Raw genomic sequence first — 20,458 nt, forward strand, 5'->3', positions numbered from 1 at the left:
TTGTTTGCTTGTATCATTTGAAACGAGGAATAAACTGGCTAATTGATGATTTCAACGGTGTACTGCACATTTCTCATGTATTCCATAAAAGATGCATCGAATCCGACTAGAAATAGATCATGGCTATAAAAAAATTCCATAAAGCTGTGGAAGATTGTCATGATTAGCTTTGCAGAAACTGCAGTATTCATTGTAATGTCAGCAGCCTCCAATCCTGACTGGTGTATCATCAGAGCCTCTCATCATAGACGGCTAACCTATAGCTTAATCGACTGCCAGCCAGGTACAACTGCTCGGATTTGGTGATATCAGTTGGTTTTATAGCAAGATGTTGTTTTGAAGAGTTGCTCCCACGTGTGAGGTTCAAGCGCTTGGTTAATACATTGACATAGGTTGTATACTTCTGCATCTAGAACACAAAAGGGAAATAAATGACGTCATGTTTGGCAAAAAATGTCGGTATTTTGTATCAAATCTTAATGTTGAGCAATCTAAAATAATTTAAAATCCAACCTTTAAGAACAGCGCTGCGTTAAATTGGTCTCTTGAACTTTTTATTATCATAATGCTGTATCTGGTGATAAGATCATTTTAGTTATTGGGTGGTGCACCTGAGCATACTTCATTATAATATGTATATGACAGTATTCATGAGATCATCAGATTGATAAAAAGCTAATGCATGCTTAGTGAAAGAATGGTTCCCACAGTTCCTGAGAATGGGTGTGTTATAATGCCATAAAGCATAGCTACTCGCAACTACATGTAGCTTCCACAAAACTAATATATAAATTGTTGGTGGTTAATTATTAGTTATCACCATGTCACACGGTATTACAAATGGATTGTCACTAATAGAACAATTTTTATTGTTTTCTCATTCATTTTGAAAGTTCGCAAAGAAACTACCGGTTTGAGTATATTCGCTTATATATAGCTTCGGTATTGAGTACGTTTTCTCGTGATGTTCTTTATAGCCGTTGTTACATATGTTGTGGTGTAGTGAGCTTATGGAAAAAGATTTATTGTCCAATTTATTCACTGTCACTTGTGCTGAAATTAGTGTGACATTCCCATATTTGTTCAGTTTCAAATAAATGAGCCATCCTAAAATGCTCTGCGAAGACGCTTCCTTTGGGTGAGTATAGTACAACCAAAAGTATTAGTGTGCTAGTAGCTATAGATGGAAAGTTGAGTTAGGCTAAATTTCTTGCGCTATCATTAATTCTAAATATCGAGCTCGATACTGAAAAAACGTTGATTGTTAAAATTGAACTGATTTTGATGTTATAATAAATGTAAGATTGCAACTGTCAATATGTTTTATACAACAAAGACAGCTTAGAAGTGTAATAACCTTCTTATTTTGCAAAGCGACTCTTGAAACACAAAAAGTTTTCTAAATTTCGTATATTGAGGCATGCTTGCATTTAGGATCCACCGCACTTCAAACAAGTAGTACTGTATACTCACGAGGTGTTCTTGTAACAATCTCTGCTTAGAGACTTCTTTCATGTGTTTCTTGCTCTCATCATCCTTCAGGAAGTGATCCTGGTCAGTGATGAGCTGGTCACCGATGTCTTTGACATACAACTTGTAGCGTCTCAGTTTTTCTCTCTACAAGCGATTGAGTAAAAGAATTTACATATGTACCCGGTCAACTGGCCAAATTTCAGCATTCCCTCCATTTAGATGACAGGACTTTTGATCCATTATGAAACAATATGCAGGATTTACCATGTGGCTCGGTGTGCCTGTCGTAGAGGTTTGTAATGAACTTTCCTCTTGGACAGCGATTGAATTGTCCAGTACATCTTCACTGGAATAGCTCGCACTTGTAAGGTTGATGCTGTCAATCCACTCTTGTCTTATTTCACAGTTCCTGTCAGAGAAAATGAGGCACTGAGAAAAGCTTAACTCTAGATGAATTACAACAGCGATGCACTTTTCTGCTATTTACATTCAAAAAGAGTGGCTAAGATAAATTAATCATAGATCCTTTTTCCTAAACATAGTTTGCCCTGCCTATTATGGGCTCCTTATCAAGTTGTTTAGAATTGCTCAGAGCGAAGTTGGTAAGGTATTGTCGAAACTAGTGATCTTGTGATAGTAGTCACTGTTGTGGTGTGAGAGTTAGAAGAACAATGTAATACTATCCTCTTAGGAGTTTCTAGTTTGTTATATGCTCGGAGTTACTAAATTTTTAGCTTGAGCAATTGAGCATATTCTCACCCGGCGATGAAGAGAAACTCAGACCCATCAGATGTGATGAGAGAAAAGCCGTATTTCCTCTTTGTGTAGTAGGACGCTACAGTAGCATACGCATTGTTCAAATCTATTGATTTACAAGCCTTATGGCTGTGGCTGCGCTTATCAGACTTTAGAAGTTTCAACTGCAGGCCTTGTAGTATGACAAAATGTCGTTTCCAGCCTCGTTTTCCTGATGCCGCTACAAGAAATTTGTGCGATTATATCAGTGTATCTGCAATAGCCTGTGTAATCTGAAAGTGCTCATTTTTTCTTAAAGCGTTCACCACTTAAAGACTTCGCATAACTTGAGAATGCCTAACTGACTCATCAATGTATATTCAAAGTCAATGCTCTAACAGAAACGCTAAAAATTAGTAATTTGTTTTTGGTTCAACATTTTTAGAAAAGATGTGAAACTGAAGTTTTTCAGTAGACAGTCACTTACTTTTAATTCCATTAGAACCTTTGCAATGTTTCTTCAGCAAATATCCTGTCATCATTTCATCATCCATTTGACACCCAGGCTGCAAGAACAATTTTATATAATCCATTTGATTTGATATTTTATAATTCAGGAGTGACTAGGCACTTTACTACTCACCGTTTAGTACACAATCATTGCAATCACAATAAACATGCTATTTTGCAAAAGAAGTATTAATTTAGGTTATGAATCCTTACTGAAAATTGATTGAGAAAAGATTTTCCGGAGGGAGCAGACAACTCTGAATTAGAATAGCACCGTTGTGTAGCACTTGTGTCGCGTCTGCAAAATATAAAAAAAACTGTATTTGAAATAGTTTTTGCACAGTAAATAAGCCGAAAAGTTGAGACATCTTGTACTGTAAGGTAGCATTAAGGGAATGATAGAGTTGAGAAGGGTGCTCCTACTGTGGAAGTTTGGTGTCTATGGGCTCGACTCCATAGTTTATTGCATCTGAGAGTCTCTTTTGTATGTCTTCATCTCTGTAATTTAAACCAAGCAACATATACTTAGGATCATACCAACAGTATTAGTATGTCATCAAACACATAAATCAACTTATGAAAATCTATGCTTCTATTGAGTAGTTTTTGAGACTTGTCATTTTTGGAACCGATTGTCAGGTCAACTTTGAATACAAAATTGCATTTTTCTGTGGTGTTTATACTAAGCAATCACAATACACAACCTTTGCATTAAGCCTCTGATAAAAAATATAGCACAGTCCAACCTCCACACATATTTACTTCAACATGGAATTTCTTACAAATAACATGTTGACAAATGTTGGCATCTACACTCAAAGTAATTTTCAGCATACTGCGTTAAAATAAAAAATTTTAAATAGTGTAGTTTTATGATGGGACTAGTAAAAGTTAACAGCAAAATAAAAAACTATATAAAGGTAAGTTGGGTTGAACTCCACCAAGTATTTCTTAAAGAATTATTGTAGGGTTTTGGGATGAAAAGGAAATTAAATAAATCAGTGTATTCAAATAATGCTGTTTGTTGTAACGTGTCTTAACATATGAAGCGGATTTGGAACAAACCAATATCATATGTGGAGGTTTGACTGTACAACTTCGACTGTGGTACGCCTCTTTACAGTAACAATTGAGGCCAATTGATATAGTACAATAGCTCACCAATAAAATCGATAACGCAATAATTAGTGTTACTAACAAACTAGTTTTTGGTAAATCTGGCTTTTTATCAAATTAGTTTCCATAATTCATAGTATAATCATATAAAAATATAATATATGAAAATGGTCAATAATAAATGTCATACGTCAATACATATTACATATTATAGTATAATGTCATATGTAATACATGAAACGCGTCATATTCTCTTTTCCTATTGGCCAATAGAACAGATAATGGTAGCAACCTACTAATTCTAACTATTTAAAACTAATCATTAGCGAGTTGCACTAAGTTGTCAGTCAGCAAGGTCAATAAATGACAAACCTATGGTTGTGGTTTGTCATAAAAAAAAAAAAAAAACTACTGATCGACTGGCCATGACAATTCGGTATTAAGATACAATTACTTGTGCAGTCAGTAGATGAGTAGCCTTAGAGACATGTGATTAGCAATTGCCACATTGCATACATCATAGTCTAGTGTGAAGGTATCTTGACTCGGATATCTAACATTCACACTTGACCTACCACTAGTCAGATGTCATCACCTTTTCTAGCACCTACCAGCTGCAACTTACCCCATTGTTGAAAAGAGAGGCTGCCCACTAATGTCTCTGTAAAGAACAGTTAAATATTGCTTCGGAAAGTCGACACCATTGTTTAGCTTGCTAAGACTTTCAGTAAATAGCCTCTGGGTGACCTGTCGATTGTCCTGCAAAGAGTACAAAGGCTGTGTTACTAGCGTCATTCTCTTTATGTGTGTTTACTTTCTCAGAAAGGTCTTCTGTGAAAGCAGCTTTTCTATATAATGAAACTTCTTTATCACGATTACACCACAAGTCACAATAACCTCAACATACGATTTCTCAATGCATGATGTAAAACTAGAGGAAAATATTTGACTATTAAGTTAGATAAATAGATAGACTCGAAGTAATTTCCACCAGATGTTACAGTTTTGGAGGTGAAAGTAAAGAAAACAGTAAAATTTTAAACTCAAACGTAGAGAAGTTTAAAAACAATAATAACTTTTCCCAATAAAAGTTACACTTTATATTTCTGTCAGACGTTTGACTTAAAACTTACACAACGATAAGCGTACATCTCTGTTTAAATATCTCTAAGGTAAGTAATAATAAAAACCTTCTTGTATTAATTACATTTCCTTTGCTATATAAAACTTTTCTACTTAGTTTTTGCGCAGTTTCATATAATATATTTCTTTTAATACTCTATGTGATTATAAGCATTATTCATTCAGGCTTTATTGTAGTTTTGTTGTATTCGCCCTTGGGAACAGATTGATTAAATTGCAATGTATTCTCGTAAGAATACTTGCTCCAACATACAATGGTTTGAAAAGTATTTACTTTGTATATAGAGGCTAGACTGTAATAGTAATGTTACATTCTTCACGCTAAAATAAAAAGAATCATTTGTTTTGTAGTATTCACTCCCACAACCTGTGACAGCTCTTTATTTGCTAAATTCAATAATGACACTTGACTAATTGTTTAGTCACGTCTTATATTTCAGTTACAAAACACCATCATGAAAAGTTTGAGAGGCTGGAAAAAGTGCAGAATGTTCATTACACCAACTCCAGTTAAGCAAGTAGGTGGAGTTTGAGAAGAGAACACTTTGGCTGGTAGTACAGTATACAGTAATTGGTAATGTGCAAATGTTTGAAGGTAGAAATTATGAAATCTCCTACCGTCTCTGTGGAACCATGTAGGTCTGTGTTGAGAAGAACCAGTGCACACACTAATGTGTGGCATGAGTCTACAAAACGAGGTGATCAGTATCACCCACATATACAGTATCAGATGTGGTCACTATCACCTATGGTTATAATGTAAGGGGTGGTCATCACCATCCAAGTATATACTATCAGGTGTGGTCAGTATCACCCAGGTATATATTGTAAGGTGTGATCAGTATCACCTAGGTTTATATTGTAAGGGATGGTCATTACCACCCAGGTATATACTATCAGGTGTGGTCAGTATCACCCAGTTATATACTATCAGGTATGGTCAGTATCAGCCAGGTATATACTATCAGGTGTGGTCAGTATCACTTAGGTATATACTATCGAGTAGCAGAGCTACATTTAGCACCAAAGTATTATATTTGATTTGTTTGTTAGTTTTATTTCACATTAAATCATGATAAAATAAGATTATAGTAAATTAAGGTGCAATGTGGTCCCATATGCGCAGTAGCATGGCTATTCGAGGTGCAGATTTAGCAGATGAGATTGTTAATGAAAAAAACAAGGTTGTCTAAGTAATAGAAATCGGAACAAATCTAATCAATCTAATCAATCTAAATAAGTACTGCTTTAAAGCAGCTCTAAAACCATCATGACTACCAATTTTCCTTGGCCAAATTGGCAACGGGTTCCATGCTGATGACACACGATAAGCAACCCGTCTATTGCCACCAGTAGAGGAGGATGGTGGAAGAGGTAATGAATGTAAGGAATGACGAGTGTTATAATGTGTTGACAAGTTAGTTTGAGATTTAAATTGTGTGAAGGCTAAAAAACATATTCTTAGTTGGTAAAGTTCCTGTATAGGCAAAACACAGATCTTTTAAACAAAGGAGTTGATGGAAAATAAGAGTTTTTATGATATATTATTCTCAGCAATCGCTTCTGGATGACTAAAATTTTGGTTAAGTAGCTCATTGGAGCATTTCCCCATGCTTCCAAGCAATAAACTATTTTACTGGTAATTAGAATATTATATAAAAGCAAAAGAGGCATTTCTGGTAAGATCAACGAGGCCTGGTAAATAAGTCCCAAGCTTTGTCGCAGTTGTTTCCTCAATAGTTCTATGTGTCTTGACCAGTTTAGTGTACTATCTATTGAGAAGCAAGGTTTCATTGTTTGTTGTACCAAATGCAAATATTTTACCATTAGTACTATAATATGCTGCCTACTAAATTCTTTTTTAACTACTATTCTAACACTTGACAGTCTTCCGGCAAAGAGTGGCTGATCTAAAACCTGGATCATATTGTTCTTACAAGCTCACACCATAGGAAGCCATTGAGTGTGTCGAGTGAGAAGAAACTATTTTGGAGCCGCTGTCAGGCTCTCCTCGCACAAGCTCATTATTCATGGGCTGTTCTTTATAAAAAAAGATCCACATCATTGCTTTTTAGTTCATAAGACAGATCATTTTTAGTAAAAATTAAGATTTTTTTGCAGGTTTTCCTCATCCATAGTGTAGCCGAAACAAAAAATACACAAAGATTGACACTGCATAACGGAATAGAAAAAAGCAAAACCCGACATTTACAATGAGGTTAGCTGTGTGTCCGTCACACGGCTCGTTTAAAATATATTAAAGCAAGCCTTTAAAATATATATTAAAGGCCTTGCATCTGGAGATTGACTTGAGATGCAAGGCCTAGCTCAGCAAGGGAGCTGTTAGCTGAAGTACAGCTACTTCGTACATGAAATTTAGTTCACTAATCTACTATCACTAGCAAATTCCTAGATGCTTATATTTAGTAGAACATGTTAGTTCACACCAGTTACGTATATGTCTGTCTCCACTTGTTATATTACTGCAGTAGAACACGAGTTGGCTAGTAAGACAATTGGCTTATTAAGCCTAAATGAAATACACAAAGCTTGCCTTGCTGTAACTCTCATAAGCACCACTGCTCAAATACAGTTTCGTCATGTTAAGAAAACAAACTCTTATGAAGCATTATTTTATAACAAATCAACATACCAAAATGCTAGGCTAACATCGACCAGCCAAATTAGGCTCAAATGAATGCTGGTCATAGCTATCTTGAGGCTAATTTTAAGGGGTTTCAGATCAGGATATTATGTTCTAATCTAGTTTTACCATAGGCAACATCTATCCCAATATCTCAGAGGAACAATGCAAGACCTTCGGCTATGCAGGTTTTGGTTGATCAATGGTAGTGCTAAACTATATATATATTTCTCAAACTCCGTGTGTCGTCGTCGTATGTCTGCATTCCGACTATAGATCTTAAAATCTTGATATTAAACTACCGCATTTAGAATGGTGTTTAGATGGGTTTGAACACACAACGAATTTTGAAAACATCGACAGGTTCTTATCCGGACACTCTACGCCTGAGCTAGAACACCATAGTGATCATATATGTTATCATATAACAGATAAACCATGCACGCACTAATTATTTTAGCCTTACGTCCACGAGTTACGATGCTCCTGTTCAGAAATATTTTGGGACCCAAGTATATGCAACGCGATGCTTATTCGTCTTTTTTCATTAAAGCTAATTTATTTTAAACTTAAAATTTGGCGATTTTTGTACTGATTATATACGTTACCAAAATATATATGTTGAATCGACATTTCGTAGTTTACATACTTGCTATTTATTTTACATCTACATTTAGTTCGCTACTAATTTATTCCAGCTGCTCAGAAGACTTTTTCCCAGCTATATTATGTTTTTTGGATTCTGATTTCATACCTTGCGTTCCACAATCATTAAATACGAACAAAATCTTTGTTCATTTAAAAAATCTTACGTTATTTCCTTTAGTTAAAATTGAACATCTTGGTTTGTATGAATATTTTTTAGTTTGTTATTTAACGTATATTTTAATAGCGATATAGTATATTAACAAACGCAATTTCCTTTTCTCAACAGATGAATAAGGCGAAGTTCGCTAAACACGCGCTTCACAAAAGTTCCTACCAGTGTTCGCTTTGAATAATATATTTTTAGATTTACATTCTCTTATTACATTCATAAAATTCTTATAACTTTGGAAATTTATAATATAAGTTTTTAAAGTTTGTTTCATTATCGTTATTTCAACTTCCATTTTTGAAATTTAATTTGAGTATCGCGTTTGAAGTTTAAACATTATTCATTTTCCTATCACTCTTATTATTACTTAGTTAGTTTCCCATCTTTATTATTAATATTAATTTTGCATTCAACCATTTTTGGCAGGCACTGTTCAAATAAAATTTCAACTACAAAATACTACCATATTCTGTCATATATTTTTATTTATCTGTTAAATACATGTATTATCAGAAGTTACACATTGTCTAATGCCTCCAAAGAAAAGAATCTGTCCTGCACAAAATAATTTCCTCATGATATGAAGTTTGAAAGTTAAAGTTGTTTGACAAAGTTTTGAAACCTTTACAGTTGTTTTTATTTTTCTCTTAATTTATTTCAACTACACAAAACACTTCTCTCATCTGTCGTTTGAAAGTAAGAATGGGAAATGTTGTTATATGTTAAATACAAATCAATTTTCTGTCTAAATACTTTTTTATTACCTGAACAACGCCGGGTAGCACAGCTAGTCTATATATAGTAGGCCTATATATATGAAATATATTATATTTCTCAAATTATGTCTGTCATTCCGGCTATAGATATAGCTATAGCGCACGCTGATTATTTTACCAATGCGGATACGCGTTACGATGCCCCTATTAAGAAATATTTTTCGTAAGGATCAATTACTATATCTGGGGTCAAGGCCAATTCTTTTCATGCAGACATTATATCGTCTCCGTGAGAAAGCCTCGACATTATCTCTCCGTTCGGTCAGACAAAGACAGTACCATATCTCATTTTTACATTTGCACTAGTATCGAGAGGTACCAGTATCGTCGTATTTAAAGTTTTGATGGATAGCTTCTGGTGGAACAGTAACCTTTTTTATACGCACGCACTTATATGCAAGAGTTGTTGTTATTAATTCAACATATTCAGGATTTTCATTTTGTTGTTTCAGTTTGTATTAATTGTATTATTACAGAGTCATCTTCTATTGTAATTGTAGTAAAACCGACTTAATTTAGCTATTACTCGCTAATTATTTCACATTTTCTTCCAAACCTTTTTATAGTCGTTTTACTTTTTTTAATTTAGTTTATCTGCATGAAAATTTTTTCTTATGATATAAAGTTTTAAAAGTTGTTTGACAAAGTTTGAAAACCTTTACAGTTGTTTTTAGTTAGAATGGCAAATGTTGTTATATGTTAAATACAAGTCAATTTTCTGACCAAAGACTTTTTTATTACCGGGGCAACGCAGGGTAGCACAGCTAGTATTTATATACTTGTTCCAGTGCTAAATAGAGATTGTTAGATTTTCTGTAGGAAACCATCTTGCCATTTGAACTGAAGATTCAAAAATTCCATTACAATTACCTTTATAATAACTAATAGCTGTACCTCCCGGCGTTGCCCGGGTATTAAAAATCAGCTTATAAGCAATGAGAAGTGATGAGAGTTGCCTATTACTTGCTATTAACCTGGCGCATTGCCAATGGAAAATGGTATTAAAAATTATCTTATAAACAATGAGAAGTGATGAGAGTTGCCCACCACTTGCTATTAGTCTGGCACATTGCCAATGGAAAGTAGTATTAAAAATCAACTTGTAAACAATGAGAAGTAATGAGAGTTGCCTGCCACCTGCTATTAGCCTGGCACATTGCCAATGAAAAATTCCAGTAAGCTAGTTAATAAGTGCTAGGCTTCTAAAGACGGTAGGCCATGACGTTGCATCAGTGTTGTTGTCCAGTTATGCTATTCTAATAATAGCTATAGCCGAAATGACACACAGGTATATCCACACCCAACCTTTGAGAAATATATATATATATATATATATATATATATATATAGATTGTCTTCCTCGTGGTAATGACCCTTACAGATGAGTAATGATGGATGAGTCATTCACTGCTTCTATACTATTGCAATTATGTACAATATTGTAATTTTGCTCTTTAATGCCTGTGCCAGCACGTTTAGAACATTATACTGAAAATAACTTAAAACTCATAATGAGCTCTTCAGAAACGTGTACCTTAATACCTTAATGCCCAAAAAGAGATACAGGAAATTTTCCACTTAGCAGGATAGTCAAATGGAGCTATTGTGTAAGATGCGTTAATTGTATTGGAATAAACAGATAATTGTAAGCTTGTCTCAGACATAATTTAATCTGCTCATTAACAGTTATCCAATCATGTCTAGCTTTGCTCAAGCATGGCTGGCAAAATTAAGTTTAAAGATTTACTCGGTAAGGTTGGAGTTTTCAGTCCTTTATTTGCAAGAAGGGTAGCATGGAGACGTTATAAGGGTACAACTGATGTTGCTAGTATTCCTTCACCATCCAGCAAAGAGTGACATTTTAAACACCATTACACAGACTGAAGGCTGTATGGTATGTTCTCCAAAGAATTGATTGTTTGAAAAACCTCAACTGCTTTGTAAAACAACCTTGTGTGCTTCACGCAAGCTCGAAATAGATTATGCAGTTGCGTTCCTTTCACCTCAAGGATTACTCTTGCAAGCATCTTCATCTACTTCCTTCGTTATAGTAATAAATTTTATTAGAACAATATCGCAAAAAATCCATACGACTTTTTTGATGGTAGGTCATAAATGCTTGTGATGCAAATAAAAAATTTTATGATACTAACTATAATTTTCCAGTATATTTTGAGTCATGAATAGATGATAAACATGAGCTCAATGGATAGGATGCTACTGTAAATATTTTTACGAGTTTTTGAAATTGTATGAACTTTTATAGTTTCAGCACAAATAATAGTGAAGAACTTTTTTTTTCTGTTTGATGACATTCGCTGTGGGTTGCCCGACTTTTTTTACTAGTGTTTTATTAAATATCATTGTATTAGGGGCCCATTTATATACATGTACATTTAATTAAAGTTCAAAAACTTCCAATCGTTGGACAAATTGCCCAGGGTTACTGACATGCATTGACAAGAACGCCCAGGGTTCAAAGGGTTAATCTGAAGACTAAGGAACTCCCTTACAATCACCTTTATCATACCCATTATCTTGCTATAAGTGATGAGTCTGATGACCCTTTGTACAGGTGAGTAATGACAAACCTGAGATTAGCCATATTATGTCATATAGCTCTATTATTCCACGGATATTATAAAGGAAGAATATTTTTGGGGAACATTAGGAATTGTCATATTAATTAGGTAACTCTATAGAATGATAACATGTATAGAGTGCAACTCACACAAGAATAGAAACAAAATATGATTTCTGTTTTATTACCTTCTGAATGGAATGTCTGGGAGAACTCTGTTAATTTATTGCATTCAAGGTATCGCCGCGCAAAGTGCAGTAGAACTGTTTCCTGTTCTTTCATCACTTCTCCTGCTAGCGAAATCTGTTTGAGAAATGTTCTCAGGCTCTCCGTCAAAGAATAACCAGTGAAATCGAAAAAACTCATAAACTCCTCTACCACTTTCTTTGTAAACTCATCGCTACAAACAATAATGTGGGAATTTTAGCAAGGAAAGACCTTTGCCATGGACTGCTCCATGGACTGCTCACTCAAAGAGTAGACCAAATCGTTACCATATTTTTTAGTCTCTCTGAGTTGGAGTTCTTTAAATATTCTTTAAAATTTTTGGTATGCGTTTGATATCGGCTTTTTTTAATGGATACTTTACCAGCTGAGTATTTATGCACGGAGTTGTCCACACAATTGTAGAGTATTTATTCAACCATAATATTCTACAAATTGTTGATATATAACCTGGTTGAGTCCACTTAGCTTTACATACTAACTAAACATACAATATTTTATTCATTAAAGTTTATTTTATTGTCTCAAGTTATCTAAAATAAAATATTTGAATATCTTATATTTCAGGAATTTTGTTTGAATCTTTGTAATATTTCAAGAGCATTAATAAGCAGCATGGCAGCGTAGTGCAGGAAGGAGGCATAGTGAAGCTTGACATTATAGCGCAGTATAGCAGCATAGTGCAGCATCACAGCGTAGAGTGGCACGGCAGCATAGAGTGGTATGGCAGCATAGAGTGGTATGGCAGCATAGAGTGGTATGGCAGCATAGAGTGGTATGGCAGCATAGTGTGGTATGGCAGCATAGAGTGGCACAGCAGCGTAGAGTGGCACGGCAGCATAGAGTGGCACAGCAGCATAGAGTGGCACGGTAGCATAGAGTGGTATGACAGCGCAGAGTGGCATGGCAGCATAGAGTGGTATGGCAGCATAGAGTGGTACGGCAGCATAGAGTGGTATGACAGCATAGAGTGGTATGGCAGCACAGAGTGGTATGGCAGCATAGAGTGGTATGGCAGCATAGAGTGGTATGGCAGCATAGAGTGGTATGGCATCAAAGAGTGGTATGACAGCATAGAGTGGTATGGCAGCATAGAGTGGTATGACAGCATAGAGTGGTACGGCGGCAAAGAGTGGTATGACAGCATAGAGTGGTATGGCAGCACAGAGTGGTATGGCAGCATAGAGTGGTATGGCAGCATAGAGTGATATGGCAGCATAGAGTGGTATGGCAGCATAGAGTGGTATGGCAGCATAGAGTGGTATGGCAGCATAGAGTGGTATGGCAGCATAGAGTGGCACAGCAGCATAGAGTGGCACAGCAGCATAGAGTGGTTTGGCAGCTAATTAGAGATTGTAAAACAATAAGTTTCAATAATAAGACCCTCTTTTATGGCAACATCCTCTCCAAATCTGTTGCAAACAGCTCATAAGAAAAACAATGCTTAAGCTTTAAAAGGTCATCAGTACTGACCAGAGACAGCGGTGCATGCTAACAGCTCTACACTGCTGCAGTCAAACTTCTGATCTCGCAACAATAAGGTAAAAGTGACATCTAGCTCCATTTGCTGGCCAAAGTATAGTTCATAGTTTAGCTGTTGGTGTCAAGGCAATTAATAGGTTGTCTAAAAACTTAAAGTTTTGGCATCCTCGATAAGCATTTCAGACCAAGTTTTCTTATCAAAACTCGAGAAGCTGAACAAGGTAAATCACTAACTTGATAGTTATCTGAGAGAGTGAATGTGAGACAAATGTGTTAACCAACGTTATCTTCTATTGGTAAATGATAAGAACTCAACGGCAGAATCAAAACCTTATAGATTGCGTGCCCTTTGAATGACTTTCCTACACAGTGACAAGGAAAGTCCTTAGTGGAGTATCTGGTGCATGATGTTTGTTGGAAACTTCAAACATGAGGATGAGTTATGCTAAGAGATTTTTGCTCTCTAAATGCTAGCTTTTAAGTATTTTTTTAAGTATTACTTCTGCACTATTATAACCATTATAACCAAAAGCATTGACATTTAATTCCAGTCAGGGATGAAAAAGAGGAACTCTACTCTGTCTGGCTGACTCTCCCATTTTCTAGCCATTGGTTACGGATTTATGTATGCACTGATCACTAATCATATTTGATTAGGCGAAACGTAATTGTTACAATAAGGCAATACCGCAGCACGACCTCAGTATAGATGCTTCGCTAATTATCTTCAAAAGATCTGTGGTCAGAAATAAAGACCGATAAGGAATTGCTCAAACGGCTTACTTAGTTGATTAGCTGAAGATGAGCATAGAACTGATGGCCCTCTGCCCTAACACCTCGTGCTAACCTTTAGATAAAGGAGGAGAGGCTATCAATTATGTTACGGAGATGGGATGAGGACTATAGTGCTCATCAGGTTATCACCCTGTGAATCACCAGCTGGCTTATAAAGTGAGGCAAGGGTTGTGTATTGTTAGGATTGGTAACTGTGATTAGCCCGATCCACCCCTAGTTAGATTAGGTGGTGTAGGCTATTTATTAGATTACCTTATCTGCCTGGGGTCCCCACCCTCTAGGCAATGGCTGAAAAAAGGGGACCAATTTTTGCAAAGCACTGGTACCCTACTGATGCCTACAACCACTTACATATGTATAAATGATAATTCACTGAAGAGCAAGCATTAGGCTACTCAAATAAGATGATAGAAAAGACTTGACCGGGAGAGGACAGACATAAGCACTTCTCACCTTTTGCTCAGGTAGTGAGAGACGTCTGTTAGCTTAAAACCATCTAGTTGGTAGAGACGCATTGCGAAGCGTTTGGCAGACGGCTCGTCTACTGTTGTCAGGTCACCAGATGGCTCAGTTACTTGTGACTGATAGGTTTGGTACTCTGCAGCAGCGTGTCGTGTGGCAGACATAGTCTCATCTAACTCCAGGCTCAGTCTGACATCGATGCCACTATCCTCGGCACTAAATGTTGTCTCATCCAGTATGTGTGGCTTAGCATCGCTTGTTTCGCTCACACGCATGAAGCCTGGAATAAACTCCTTGTTTTGTGAGCATGTGTAGGGTGATACAACAGCGCCAAACTTCTCTTCTGGCTCATTATTATCTCTATTATTATTTCTTTGGTCATTGCTAACACCGAATTCAGCCTTCGGTTGATCCCTGAATTCGACTACAGGAGGGTCATGTGATAACTGCCTCGTAGGTTTGAACGGATTGAAGTTGGTCCTAATAATAGCGTCTCCTGTCATCACAAATGTATCAAACCCTTTGCGTTGTTGTTCAAGACCAGCCATTTCAGTACAAACAATGTCCATAGCCGGTGCTTCAGTTCTGCCTCCTCCAGACTGCAATACACAATCAATAAACAGGTTAACAAGAGAAAAGCAGAGCTCTTGGGCAGCACAGGTTAGTAGCTAAGTGCACTAACATTTATTCTCCAATCACTGCCTGTTTACAGCAGAATAAACTAGGAATAAAGAGGTAAAACAAGTGAATCGATCTGATTATTCAACTCCTCAACACGTGCAGCTTTCAGCTGTGTTGCCTCTGGCTGTAGGCAGTCACACATAGACAGGGCTTATACAATGGATGGTATCTGGTATAAGTGAGCTGTAATGATTTCAACCAGAAAAACTGAAAGCTGAAACCCTCATAAATTCATTCCTTTGCTCATGTGTATCTCCTACAAACCTATCAAAGTCAGTAGATGGCGGTCATTACTGAGCTCCTTCATAATTTCTTGAGACTTGACCTTGACCTTTGAAGCATAAACAAATGAACTTGCCGTCTATACCTAATAGTAGAGCATAAATGAATGGAGCTGCAGCAACCTCTAAGTAAGTTGCCTTCTACTGTCTACTGTATTAAATACCCCTGGCTGTTAGTGATCGAGATGACATGGTGGAACGGTTTGTTTTTCTGAGATTTTATGGTTGGATTTATCTGCCAAAGACAACGGTCATCGCTTAATTATATCAAATGATTCACCTAGAATTTTGTTAAAAATTTGTTATTTCATCAGTGTTGAGAGACGGCACCACTGCCCAAGACATCCATCCGCAGCTCCATGGTTAGCGATGCCAACTACCACACTGACTGCTGTCAAGGCTAGTATACCTTCAGTTTTCTCGTGTCTAAGTGTTGTAGCTAGTAAGCATTTGTCATTTTTACATGCTGCAAAGTGTCAGGGCCTCAGTTATCAGCGATCGCTGAGGTGCAAGGGGTTGCCCCTGGTAAGGAGCAATCAATGGAGAGTAATATAAGGAGCAGATGTAGCTGTTAGATTTTCCTCAGGTCTGCACTAGCCTGCACGCCCTCAGCTGGTACTAATGTTGTAATGTTTATTTGATGGCCTCTTAGCGCTGATTGATAGGATCTCAAGTGGCAAATATGGCTGTTCAAGGAATATCTCCCCGCCAGTACAAATGATCCCTGAAGGGTCTCCGTATTATGCAGGAATGGCTAAACAATATGTAACATTATAATAAGTGAATGGAGTATGGGAGTATGTTCACATCTGCAATATTTGAACCTACAGCCAATCAATGCGCTACGCAGTGGCAGCGCCATAGACGCCATTTGACATCTGGTACAAGTACAAATTTTACACTTTCTAGCAAAAGAGGGGAGTGGTGGTGGACCATTGTATCTACCAAATACCCAGCATATGGTCTCATTTAAGGTCATATTCGCAAGAGGGAAGTTAGGCAGACGGATTGTACTGGCTAACTATCACTACTGGAAGGGGGATACAGGAAACTGATACGGAGAGTTGTTTGGAAGTGTAGAACTGCACTGGGTGCTGCCAGTCGTAGTTACAGGCTTGATGAGCAACTGTGGCACGCAAGGAGCTTCCCCGACATCTCAAGCACCCATCTGCTAATACTGCAGACCAACCACTGACAGCCAGCGCACACAATAAACCTGTAATGATGTTTATAATTAATCAAGGCATTGTAGCAATCAGGTGCTATCGCGATGGCAGATTCTTTTGTGAATTCTTCAACTTAACCTCTAGTCTCTACAGAGTGACCTGACTGAGAAAAGCACTGGCAGCGTAGGAGACACTGAGCACAACAAAGTTTTACTGCATAGCAATGAAGCAGACGGGTTATATTAGTCCAGTAAAAGTTTTTTGTTAGATTCGCAATTTCGAATGTCATATTTGTTTTATGTAACTTTGTGTGTTAGGACTAGCGAAACTCAACCCTTTTGCAGTTAGTCGAGATCAAGTTGCAATGGCAGCCTATCAGTTCTAAAACTCGCTTACCCACCTCCCCTTCTCATAGCGCAACACCTTTTTTTTAGCCCTCTCCCCATAGGCCACTGTATTGATAAATGAAGGACGGGTGGGGGCAGGTTGGTGAGAATAATGACTCGCGTCTAGCTCTACCTTCTCCCCAGAGGTTGCCGGCAGCGTGTGTCCTAGTCAGCGTTCATACCGAGTGCTGACTCAAGGATTGATTTTTGTTTGAGGGAGCCAGAGACATCTGCCTGCCTCACAATTAACTAAATATGCTGCGTGTTAACAATAAGTTTAGTTGCAGCGAATGTCATCTCATGCTCCGGCTTCACCTTAGCTCCTTTCCTCTCAATCCTTCGCTACGGGTGGGCGATACAAACAGCCAACACAAATCTAAGACTATGTAAACTCATCGTAAACAATTTCTTCCCAAAACATGAATGTTGGTATGTGTAGGTAGCTAGCCTGTGGTTCTGAAGTGATGTTTGTGAAACCGTTTGGAGTACCCCTGGGCACCCCTCATCCAATGACTAGAACCATAAGAAGGAATTGGTTCATTTGTTTAAAACTATGTTAATGTTAAAAATCTCCATATCTCAGGTATCTTTGTTTTTATTTCGTTTTACTTGTTTGTTTATTGAATAAAGCTGTGATCTTACTTTGTTATATAAAGCATCCATTGGGTTGTAGTAGGACTCCACGCTACTTATAAGGTTTGAGTCTTAAATCATATGCTATAGTAGTTATGATAAACAAGCCTTCATCCGTTAGTTGAAATATAGTAAACCTAGCTTTTAAGCAAATACGTAACCCGAAGGGTTGAACAGAGTAAACTTTTTGAAACTAAACGAATGGATGCCAAATTATAAATGAACCAAAACTGAATTTGGCCACAGCAGTTTATCAAGAAAGAGTGCACAATTGTCTAGATATTGAATGATTGCAGGCGGCTGGTGAGTCTGTCATCAAAACCCTCTAAACATTCGGTATCTATCACAAGTTAGTCGACTTTATAGGTTGTGTTCTACTTTTTGTCCTCACAACTCAACTAAGGTGAATAGTGTACCCTTACCTAGCAAGCTGGTTGCTTTCTTCCGGTGTTGTCCGCTAACATCTGGAGAGAGAGAGAGAGAGCGTGAGTGAGTGGCTGACACACAGTCTCGCGCTAATCTGACCACTCCAGAGGTCAGCCGTCCTATGAGCTATCGACCACGCGTAGTGCCGCACAGGTGGATACTCTAGTTGTGCAAACACAGTCAATAAAATTTAGACGGTTTCATCGCTGTGACGCTACTAATGAAAGGAAAGATACTCTATAATTGTACCTACTGCGAGTGACTCCGTATTGTAATCAACTGCTTACATGCAGAATAGAAATATTTCAATCTCTTGTTTATATTATAGCTACACACAAGCATTATCACAACAATGTATATAGATTTTGTGTTCTTTCTATTATTGGTTGCTCATGATGCTTTGGGTAATCTTGGCCCATACATAACTCTTATGCACCACAGCAACTGCTTACATGCTGAGTCTTTGACTTGACAGTGGCAGGCTAATACACAAACATACCAATGTGCTGAAATCCTGGTACTTTAACATATCAACATGCTGACAGACTAACATACCAACATGCTGATAGACTAACATACCAACATGCTGATAGACTAACATACTAACATGCTGCCAGACTAACATACCAACATGCTGACAGATTAACATACCAACATGATGATAGACTAACATACAAACATGCTGACAGACTAAAATAGCAACATGCTGACAGACTAACATACCAACATGCTGACATGTTAGTAGACATCTAAGTTCTGATGTTCTAACATACTAAAACACCTACAAGCATGTTACTGCAAGTTAGGCCTCGATATCTTAGATGAAAAGCGGTCAGTGACAAGGTATATTTTCATCTTTGCATTTTATAGTGTGAAATTGGAGTGAGAAACAAGGCATCATATCAGAAGCTTGACACAGTATTATTTGAGACCAAAGAGGCCTGAATACCGCTATACCCTAAGTTGATGCTGCTTTCCACTAGTTCAACTAATTAAATACTCACAGTGGAAAACACAAGCAAACAGCCAAATGTTAGGTTTAATATAATAGTTGGGCAGCTAGAAAGCTATATTTAACAGAAACCCACATTATATGGCAATATGGCATCGGTTATAAACACTTGCAAGGCATACCACGATATGCTACATCAAAAGGTGTTGACATCTACAGACTAATAAACCATAGCAAGTATACTAGGTGAGTATCGATAACAAGAAGAAGGAGCAGTAGTAAGTCTATCAGTTGGTTCGTTATAATCAAATGAAAGCCTGAGTGTTGACATTGACTGTGTTACTGACACGTGCCCGTAAATATTTATAAAACCAACAAGCTGTTTTGAGTTGTACCGCAGAAAAGGTCTCAGAGAACCATCTATGGGTGCTGTTGTTGCTAAACTAGCCTTTTGTACAAGCAAGTTTAAATCTTGGTTTAAGTTTTATGATAATGATAATTTGAAGTTGTTTGCCCTTTTAACACCATCAAGTTGACACATCCTAGTTTATGTAAAGTACAAATGCCATATCACCATATACTGAATAAGCTGTTTAAAATTTGTTGAATAAGTGTTGTTATTGTAACAGATCAAATATATGCGGTAGCTTAGTTGATTGAACCTGTACCTACTGTACCCTGTACTGACAAAGCATAGACACAAGCATGTGCCACACAACAAACATAGTGTGGCAAGGTCTCACCAATCAGCAACAACTATTCTCTGTTTTTGTTCTCTTATAGTAATATAGAGTTGAAGGTCTGATATTAAATGTAGCGGACAGAGCGTTAAAAGGTGTTACTACTGACAGGAGTTGTCTTCTGGTTCTCATTTGTTAAACATACTGGACGTAGACTGGAGAAGGGGCAAAAACAACTTACTTGGTAAAATAACCTTTTGAAGCATGAAGTTGTCTGCTCCACATTAGAATCTACAATTGTGTACCAGCAGATGTATTTTTGGACCTTGGGCAAAACAAGTGGTAAAAGCCTCTTTGGTTGTGACATTATCAGACTCAATTTTGCACAGGTTGACACACCATTGACTTTGAAAAAATGATAACGGGCCTAAAACTTATAACATTAATTGTGTCTATACATTTTTTGTAAACAATACTGTATTTTATCTATATAG

General features: G+C 37.1%; 1 protein-coding gene across 1 annotated transcript; it reads right to left on the minus strand.

Annotated features, from left to right (window-relative positions):
* Positions 1 to 60: 60 nt before the first annotated feature.
* On the minus strand, positions 61 to 18,595 carry LOC137395172 (PH and SEC7 domain-containing protein 1-like). The gene is made up of 12 exons (XM_068082000.1): positions 18,329 to 18,595; positions 14,751 to 15,358; positions 11,984 to 12,195; positions 5,596 to 5,663; positions 4,460 to 4,593; positions 3,142 to 3,216; positions 2,932 to 3,016; positions 2,696 to 2,774; positions 2,233 to 2,449; positions 1,738 to 1,882; positions 1,474 to 1,617; positions 61 to 409 (listed from the first exon to the last, which is right to left on the minus strand). The coding sequence occupies exons 2-12, from the start codon at positions 15,326 to 15,328 to the stop codon at positions 230 to 232; spliced, it is 1,917 nt and encodes a 638-aa protein (XP_067938101.1). The 5' UTR covers positions 15,329 to 15,358; positions 18,329 to 18,595; the 3' UTR covers positions 61 to 229.
* Positions 18,596 to 20,458: the final 1,863 nt, after the last annotated feature.

This window comes from Watersipora subatra, chromosome 4 (genome assembly GCF_963576615.1).
Source record: "Watersipora subatra chromosome 4, tzWatSuba1.1, whole genome shotgun sequence".
Taxonomy (NCBI): domain Eukaryota; kingdom Metazoa; phylum Bryozoa; class Gymnolaemata; order Cheilostomatida; family Watersiporidae; genus Watersipora; species Watersipora subatra.

Coding starts and splice junctions, on each gene's coding strand:
- LOC137395172 (XM_068082000.1), bottom strand. CDS start 15,328: ATGGACATTGTTTGTACTGAAATGGCTGGTCTTGAACAACAACGCAAA. Junction 3,017..3,141: donor ATAGACACCAAACTTCCACA/GTAGGAGCACCC, acceptor TATATTTTGCAG/ACGCGACACAAGTGCTACAC. Junction 2,775..2,931: donor CTTTTCTCAATCAATTTTCA/GTAAGGATTCAT, acceptor TTGTTCTTGCAG/CCTGGGTGTCAAATGGATGA.